Source organism: Coregonus lavaretus (genome assembly GCF_964263955.1).
Source record: "Coregonus lavaretus genome assembly, contig: HAP1_SCAFFOLD_7373, whole genome shotgun sequence".
NCBI lineage: Eukaryota > Metazoa > Chordata > Actinopteri > Salmoniformes > Salmonidae > Coregonus > Coregonus lavaretus.
The window spans coordinates 11,383-21,860 of NW_028158037.1; the positions used below are offsets into that span (position 1 = coordinate 11,383).

At 41.9% G+C, this 10,478-nt stretch overlaps 1 protein-coding gene across 1 annotated transcript; it reads left to right on the forward strand.

Annotated features, from left to right (window-relative positions):
* Window positions 1-2,687: 2,687 nt before the first annotated feature.
* Window positions 2,688-9,811, forward strand: LOC311124484 (NLR family CARD domain-containing protein 3-like; the record flags this gene model as incomplete). Its single annotated transcript, XM_084198625.1, has 3 exons — window positions 2,688-4,406; window positions 7,616-7,643; window positions 8,214-9,811. Coding segments are annotated over 3 exons (2,295 nt in total), but the record flags the coding sequence as incomplete, so codon positions are not given.
* Between the last annotated feature and the right edge of the window lie 667 nt (window positions 9,812-10,478).

Sequence of the window (10,478 nt, forward strand, 5' to 3'; positions counted from 1 at the left end):
AAAAAAAAAACACAATTTCAAATGTTGCTACATAAGAACGAATCGAGCCGGTCGGCCACATTTGACTGTGTAAAACCTAGCAGTACTACTTATTTCTCTGAGAGTGAGGCAGATATATTATTACTGTGTAAAACCTAGTAGTACTACTTATTTCTCTGAGAGTGAGGCAGATATATATTATTACTGTGTAAAACCTAGCAGTACTACTTATTTATCTGAGAGTGAGGCAGATATATTATTACTGTGTAAAACCTAGCAGTACTACTTATTTCTCTGAGAGTGAGGCAGATATATATATTATTACTGTGTAAAACCTAGCAGTACTACTTATTTCTCTGAGAGTGTGGCAGATATATATTATTACTGTGTAAAACCTAGCAGTACTACTTATTTATCTGAGAGTGAGGCAGATATATTATTACTGTGTAAAACCTAGCAGTACTACTTATTTCTCTGAGAGTGAGGCAGATATATATATTATTACTGTGTAAAACCTAGCAGTACTACTTATTTCTCTGAGAGTGTGGCAGATATATATTATTACTGTGTAAAACCTAGCAGTACTACTTATTTCTCTGAGAGTGAGGCAGATATATATTATTACTGTGTAAAACCTAGCAGTACTACTTATTTCTCTGAGAGTGAGGCAGATATATTATTACTGTGTAAAACCTAGCAGTACTACTTATTTCTCTGAGAGTGAGGCAGATATATATTATTACTGTGTAAAACCTAGCAGTACTACTTATTTCTCTGAGAGTGAGGCAGATATATTATTACTGTGTAAAACCTAGCAGTACTACTTATTTATCTGAGAGTGAGGCAGATATATATTATTACTGTGTAAAACCTAGAAGTACTACTTATTTCTCTGAGAGTGAGGCAGATATATATATTATTACTGTGTAAAACCTAGCAGTACTACTGAGGCAGATATATATTATTACTGTGTAAAACCTAGCAGTACTACTTATTTCTCTGAGAGTGAGGCAGATATATACTATTACTGTGTAAAACCTAGCAGTACTACATATTTATCTAAGAGTGAGGCAGATATATATTATTACTGTGTAAAACCTAGCAGTACTACTTATTTCTCTGAGAGTGAGGCAGATATGTAGCATTTTGCAATAAAAACATGATTATTTGTCTCTCTGAAATGAAACCATCAAGTGATAGATTTTAAACAAATACATGTCTGTCATTGAACAACCCCATACCATGATTAGCTAGTGAAAAAACACACCAATCTCTTTCATAATTTCTTTAAACAATAAAAGCTAATTGACGAACATTTCTGAATATGGATATATAGCGTTTTAGAATGAAACTCTTGTTATGTTTCCCCATCTGAGCTCAGAGTAGATGAGAGACGTAATGTTTGTCTCTGTTGTGTTGAAGCCCAATCAAGCAGGAGAGACCAGCCTCCCCTGTACCCAGCTGTGTGTCCATGAAGAGTGACAAGTCTATGGAAGCTCCTATGAAGTTTAGAGAGGGAGACTTTTCTACTGAACAAAGGTAAGAAGAACTCATGGGTCATGGTCAGTGAGTTAAACAACACTGTCTCTAGTCATTTCTCCTCTCCCATTTTCCCATTTATTTTTGTTGTTTTCATAAACCTTAGGCTAATCCTTTTTTCCATTTTCATAGTCCTGAAACAATATTAAACAAACAAAACATTCCCTCCGTGTGTGTGTGTGTGTGTGTGTGTGTGTGTGTTTGTGTGTGTGTGTCTGTGTGTGTGTGTGTGTGTGTGTGTGTGTGTGTGCACTCCCTGGATGAGGAAATGTAATCTGATGTTTTGTCCACAGAAACCAAAAGGAGAGATCAGAGTCAGAGATTCTCAGTGGCCAGTCTTCCCAGAGTCATCAAACAGACCTGGCCTCCATATTCAGTGTATGTGGTCCTGTTATGTACATTTGTTTTTGTTTACCTCAAGTAAAGTTGATCTGTCAATCATTCATTCATGTGTTAATGAGAAAGCATTTAGTCTCTTGCTTAACTTATATACTTGATTTATTTCAGTTGCTTGAAGAGAATATTATGACATTTGTGAAGAACGAGCTGAAGATGTTCAAGAGGATTCTTAGTCCAGAACTCCCAGAAGGCTTTGAGAGTCAGAAGCAGGATAAGGAAGTGGTGGATGCTGAAGATGAGAAGCAGGAGAGCAGTGCCAGAGAGGGGGCTCTGAAGATCACACTGCACGTCCTGAGGAAAATGAACCAGAAGGAGCTTGCTGACACACTGGAGAAAAGTAAGAGCTGTCTGCCTCATGTTGAATGCTGTTTTAGAACATTTAAAAGCTGTAGCTAAAGTACAGCTAAAGTAGCTGTGTAACTCAGTGATATTGTAGCAGCCTTAACACAACACCTAGTGACCTCATCAAGTAGCAGCAGGGATGTGTTGTGGTGATTAATTGAGAGAGAGAGAGAGAGAGAGAGAGAGAGAGAGAGAGAGAGAGAGAGAGAGAGAGAGCGAGAGAGAGAGAGAGAGAGAGAGAGAGAGAGAGAGAGAGAGAGACAACATTAATAATACCATCAATAAGAGATCTATACAGACAGTTAAGAGAATAAATTATTATAATTTAAACTTTATAACACAGTTTTACAATACTGTAGGCATTAAAACAGATATTAATATCCTCTGTGTTATTTCTTCATTCAGATGAGCTTGCTGTGATTTGCCAAAGTGAACTCAAATCTAATCTAAAGAAGAAGTTTCAATGTGTATTTGAGGGGATTGCTAAACAAGGAAACCCAACACTTCTCAATAAGATCTACACAGAGCTCTACATCACAGAGGGTGGAAAAGGAGAGGTCAATAATGAACATGAGCTGAGACAGATTGAGACAACAACCAGGAAACAAGCCAGACCAGAGACTGCAATCAAATGTAACGACATCTTCAGACCCTTAACTGGACAAGACAAACTTATCAGAACTGTGCTGACAAAGGGAGTCGCTGGCATCGGAAAAACAGTCTCTGTGCAGAAGTTCATTCTGGACTGGGCTGAAGGAAAAGCAAATCAGGATGTCCAATTTGTATTTTCCTTTCCTTTTCGGGAGCTGAATTTGATGAAAATGGAAAAATACACTTTCATTGAACTTCTCAATCACTTCTCAATCGAAACCAAAGAATCAAGAATCTCCAACTACGACAAGTACAAAGTTCTGTTCATCTTTGATGGTCTGGATGAGTGCCGACTGCCCCTAGACTTCCAGAAGAACAAGATATGTTGTGACATCACAGAGTCAACCTCAGTGGATGCTCTGCTGACAAATCTCATCAAGGGAAATCTGCTTCCCTCTGCTCTCCTCTGGATAACTACCCGACCTGCAGCAGCCAATCAGATCCCTTCAGGGTGTGTTGACCAGGTGACAGAGGTACGAGGGTTCAATGATCCACAGAAGGAGGAGTACTTCAGGAAGAGATTCAGTGATGAGGACCTGGCCAGCAGAATCATCTCACACATAAAGACATCAAGGAGCCTCCACATCATGTGCCACATTCCAGTCTTCTGTTGGATTTCTGCAACAGTCCTTGAACACATGTTGAGTACAGACAAGACAGAAGAGATGCCCAAGACTCTGACTGAGATGTACTCACACCTTGTGGAGTTTCATACCAAACAGAAGAATGAAAAGTATCTTGGGAAAGAAGAGACAGGTCCACACTGGAATAAAGAGAGCATTCTGTCACTGGGAAAACTGGCTTTTCAACAGCTTGTGAATGGCAATCTGATTTTCTATGAAGAAGAGCTGAAAGAGGCTGGGATTGATGTCAATGAAGCCTCAGTGTACTCAGGATTGTGCACACAGCTCTTTAAAGAGGAATGTGGGCTGTACCAGGACAAGGTGTACTGCTTCGTGCATCTGAGCATTCAGGAGTTTCTGGCTGCTGTATATGTGTTCCTCTCATTCATCAACAACAATGAGAATCTAATGGCCAAACCGCATGTTACTGAAGTTACTGTCTACAAGAGTGCTGTGGATAAAGCCTTACAAAGTGAGACAGGAAACCTGGACCTGTTCCTCCGCTTCCTTCTGGGCCTCTCACTGGAGTCCAATCAGAAGCACTTACGAGGTCTACTGACAAAGACAAGAAGCAGCTCACAGAGCCATGAAGAAACAGTCAAGTACATCAAGGAGAAGATCAGAGAGAATCCCTCTCCAGAGAGGTGCATCAATCTGTTCCACTGTCTGAATGAACTGAATGACCATTCTCTAGTGAAGGAGATCCAATGGTACCTGAGATCAGGAAGTCTCTCAGAAGCCAAACTGTCACCTGCACAGTGGTCAGCTCTGGTCTTTGTGTTGCTGACTTCAGAAAAGGAGCTGGATGTGTTTGACCTGAAGAAATACTCCAGATCAGAGGAAGGTCTTCTGAGGCTGCTGCCAGTGGTCAAAGCCTCCAGAGCTGCTCTGTGAGTACATAAAATGACATTTAAGTACTAATCATCAGGAAGAAATATTAAGTTTAGAGAAATATATGTATTATAATATGTATATAATATATAGTATTACATTGAAAAACTTACTGAATCAATGCATTGATGTTCACATTAGTATAACAATATGACCATACAATTCTAGGAGACGGAAGATGAATCTATATGTTGTTTGAGAGAATAAACCAAATGCATCTGCCATTGTCCTTCTACACTACTGGTGTTAAATTAACAGTGTGTTTGTGAAATCATGATGATCTCTCTGTCAGGCTGTCAGGCTGTGGAGTCACAGAGAAAGGCTGTGCTTCTCTGGTCTCAGCTCTGAAGTCAAACCCCTCACACCTGAGAGAGCTGGACCTGAGTAACAATGACCTGAAGGATTCAGGAGTGAAGCTGCTCTCTGCTGTCCTGGGGAATCCCCACTGTAAACTGGAGACTCTGAGGTCAGTATTCCTGTAGTTGGTCAACAAGTGATAACTGTTCACCAGATCCACATGTGTTTACCAGGCACACATAGTCCACACCATATGTGTTTGGACAGTGAAGCTTACAGTTTTACATTTGGTGCTATGCTCCATCATTTTGGATTTGAGATAGAATGTTTCATATTAGGCGACAGTACAGAATGTCACCTTTTATTTGAGAGTATTTGCATACATATCTTTGTTACTGTTTAGAAATGAAATCACTTTATGTATCTATTTCTCCCATTTGAAAAAGTCTTAATAATTTGGACATATTCACTTATATTGTATTAAAGTAGTCAAAAGTTTAGTATTTGGTCCCATATTCCTTACCTGCAGTGATTACATCAAGCTTGTGATTCTACAAACTTGTTGAATGCATTTGCAGTTTTTTTAGTTGTGTTTTAGATTATGTTTTTCCTGATAGAAACTGCAATGTTAATAATGTCCTGTCATTTTGGAGTCACTTCACTTGTATTGTCAGTAAGAATAGAAGATGTTTCTGAACACTTCTACATTCATGTGGATGCTACCATGATTATGAATAATCATGAATGAATCGTGAATAATGATGAATAAGAGGAACAAGGATCATACCCCCTCTGTTATTGGTAATGGTGAGAGGTTAGCATGTTTTGTTGTAGCCTCTGTAACTTTCTCACTCATTATTATTCATGATTCATTCATGATTTTTCTTAATCAAGGCATCATCAGGATTACTTTAGTAGTGTTTAGAAACATGTTATCTACTCACTTAGACAGAAAATTACTCCAGTCATCATCCACCATTCAGTTACTATTGGGCAAAACATAACCCAAAACACAACCAAAACAAACTGCAAATGCAACCAACGAGTTTGGGACCAAATACTCAACTTTTGACTACTTTAATACACTATAAGTGAATTGGTCAGTATACTTATGACTTCTTCAAATAGGGGGACTAGATACATAAAGTGCTTTCATTTCTAAATGGTGAAAAATATATGTATTAAAATACCCTCAAAAAAAAGGTGACATTATATACTGTCACCTCATATGAAACATTTGATCTCAAATCCAAAATGCTGGAGTATAGAGCCACATTTAAAATATTAGCTTCACTGTCAAACTAGATATGGTGTGGACTGTATACTCAATACAATCTAAATCTGATACCTCACTGTCTGTCTTTCGACTGATACTGCTTTTTAAACTGTTCTGGTCAGTTTACTCAAATATTTGTACTATACATGTTTCTATCAACAAGCAATACTTTGATAATTTCTAATAATGATACATTAATTTATGAATAGATATGGCAGATTTATGGACACTGATGTATCTGAACATTTTGAAAAAATATACTGCCACTATTTTGACCACCAAAGAATTGCAGTGTGGTTTTAATATGATTTGACTCTTTGCAGGCTGTCAGGCTGTCTAGTCACAGAGGAAGGCTGTGCTTCTCTGGTCTCAGCTCTGAAGTCAAACCCCTCACACCTGAGAGAGCTGGACCTGAGCTACAATCACCCAGGAGACTCAGGAGTCAGACTGCTCTCTGCTGGACTGGAGGATCCACACTGCAGACTGGAGAAACTCAAGTATGTAGAGGGTTTATGTCAATGTTCATATCAGACATGTTGGAGTTATCAGGCTAGTTAAGACAAACATTCTGACCACCACTTGGACAAAGTTATATAAAGACTGTGTGTGTGTGTGTGTGTGTGTGTCCAGTGTGTGTGTGTGTGTGTGTCCAGTGTGTGTGTGTCCAGTGTGTATCCAATGTGTGTGTACAGTACACTAGACACACACAAACACTGGACAAACACACACACTGGACACACACACAAACACACTGGACACACACACACACATTGGACACACACTGGACACACACACACTAGACACACACACACACTGGACACACACACACACACACACACACTGGACACACACACACTCACACTGGACACACACATACACTGGACAAACACACACACACACTGGACACACACACACACACACACACACACAAACACACTGGACACACACACTGGACACACTGGACAGACAAACACACACACACTGGATACACACTGGACACACACTGGACACACACACACACAAACAGTGGACACACACATTCACTTGACAAACACACACAAACTGAACACACAAACACACACACACACACACACTGGACACACACTGGACACAAACTGGACACACACACAAACTGGACACACACACACACTGGACACACACACACACACAGGACACACACACACACTGGACACACACACACTGGACACACACACACTGGACACACACACACTGGACACACACACACACACACACACTGGACACACACAAACTGGACACACACACACACAAACAGGACACACACACACAGACACACACACACACTGGACACACACACTGGACACATACATACACACACAGACAAACATTCTTACCACCGCTTATACAAAGTTATATGCTGAATGTGTGTGTGAGTGTCCAGTGTGTGTGTTGTGTGTGTCCGTGTGTCGTGTGTGTGTGTGTGTGTGTGTGTGTGTGTGTGTGTGTGTGTGTGTGTGTGTGTGTGTGTGTGTGTGTGTGTGTGTGTGTGTGTGTGTGTGTGTGTGTGTGAGTTCAGGTGTATCCCTCAATGACTGTCTGTTCTTCTGCTTACCGCTACAGTGTGGAACATGGTGGAGAGAACACAATGAAACCTGGACTTAGAAAATGTGAGTGTTGACTGCTGTGAAGAATATGACTAAGAATAAGTCTTAATTCAAGTGAAGTCAAAGTCAAAGACCACCATCATTACTTACTTGGTCATATTAAATATCAGCTGTAGTTCTACAGAAGCACAAATCAGGGACACCAAAGTTTACAAAGAGTTGCTTTGACAATGTGTGTGTCTGTGTATGTGTGTGGTGTGTTCGTGTTACTTTAGAAATGTGTGTGTGTGTTCATGCATGAAGATGTGTGTGTGTCCAGTGTGTGTTCAGGATGTGTTTCCAGTGTGTGTGTGTTCAGGATGTGTGTGTGTGTTCATGCATGCATACAGGTGTGAGTGTGTGTTCAATGTGTTTGTGTGTGTTCAGGATGTGTGTGTGTGTAATTAATGGGAATAAGTGTGTTTTATATTACCATACAGTATAACATATGATCATTGAACAAATCTCAAGTTACCTTAACTTCTCCTTTTGATACCTAGAAACATCTACATTAAATGAATTAGTGAAAAGTGAGTTAACATTCTAATGTGAATGATGATGATTTCTAATATTGTGTCTGGTTTCATCCATCAGATGTCTGTGATCTCACACTGGACCCAAACACAGTAAACAGACGCCTCTCTCTGTCTGAGGAGAACAGAAAGGTGACATGGAGGAGAGAGGAGCAGCCGTATCCTGATCACCCAGAGAGATTTGAGGTCTGGAGACAGGTGCTGTGTAGAGAGGGTCTGACTGGGCGCTGTTACTGGGAGGTAGAGTGGAGTGGGGGAGGGGTTGATATAGGAGTAGCATATAAAGGAATCAGCAGGAGAGGAAGGGGTAATGACTGTGGGATTGGATGTAATGACAAGTCCTGGAGTCTGTTCTGCTCTGACAACAGATACAGAGCCAGTTACTATCCCAGGCACAATTATAAGTCCACTACCATAGACGTCCCCTCCTCCAGCTCCCACAGAGTAGGAGTGTATCTGGACTGGCCAGCCGGCACTCTGTCCTTCTACAGAGTCTCCTCTGACACACTGACCCACCTGAACACATTCCACTCCACATTCACTGAGCCCCTCTATCCAGGGTTTAGGGTTCATGATGTTTGGGGTTCCTCAGCAACTTTAACACACTGAACACACACAAACTGGACACAAACACTGGATACACACACACTGGAGACACACAAACACACACACACACACACACACACACTGGAAACACACAAATACACACACAAACACACACACACACACACTGGAAACACACACACACACACACACACACACACACTGGACACACTCACACTGGACATACACACACACACACACTGGACACACACACACTGTACACACACATACACACACTGGACACACACACACACACTGGACACACACACACACACTGGACACACACACACACTGGACACACACACACACTGGACACACAAACACACACATACACTGGACACACACACACTGGACACACTCACACAAATACACACACACACCAGACACACACACACACACATTCACTGGACACACACACACACACACACACACACACATACACACACACACACACTGAACACACACACTGGACACACACACACACACTGGACACACACAAACACACACATACACACACTGGACAAACACACACACTGGACACACTCACACTGGACATACACACACACGCTGTACATACACACACACACACACTGGACACACACACACACTGTACACACACATACACACACTGAACACACACACTGGACACACACACACACTGGACACACTCACACTGGACACACACACACTGGACACACACATACACACACACACACACACACACACACATACATACACTGGACACACACACACACACACTAGACACACACACACACACTGGACAAACACACACACTGGACATACACACACACACACACACACTGGACACACTCACACTGTACACACACACACACACTGGACACACACACATTGGACACACACACACACACTGGACACACACACACTGGACACACTCACACACTGGACACACTCACACACTGGACACACACATACCGGACACACACACACACACTGGACACACACACACACACACACTGGACAAACACACACACACACACACACACTGGACAAACACACACACTGGACACACACACACTGGACAAACTCACACGACACACACACACACACACACACACACACACCGGACACATACACACACACACACACTGGACACACACAAACACACTGGACACACACACTGGACACACACTCACACTAGACACACACACACACTGGACACACACACCGGACACACACACACACACATATACACTGGACACACACACACACATGCACACACACACACACACACACACTGAACACACACACTGGACACACACACCCACTGGACACACACAAACACACACACACACATGCAAACACACTGGACACACACAAACACACACATACACACACACACACACACACACACACACACACACACTGGACAAACACACACACTGGACACACACACACTGGACACACTCACACTGGACATACACACACACACACTGGACACACACACACACTAGACACACACACACACACAATGTACACACACACACACACACACACACACACACACACTGGACACAGACACACACTGGACACACACACACTGGACACACACACACACACTGGACACACACACACACACAGACTGGACACACACACACTGGACACACACACACACACACACTGGACACACACACACACACACTGGACACACACAAACACACACACACACACACACACTGGACAA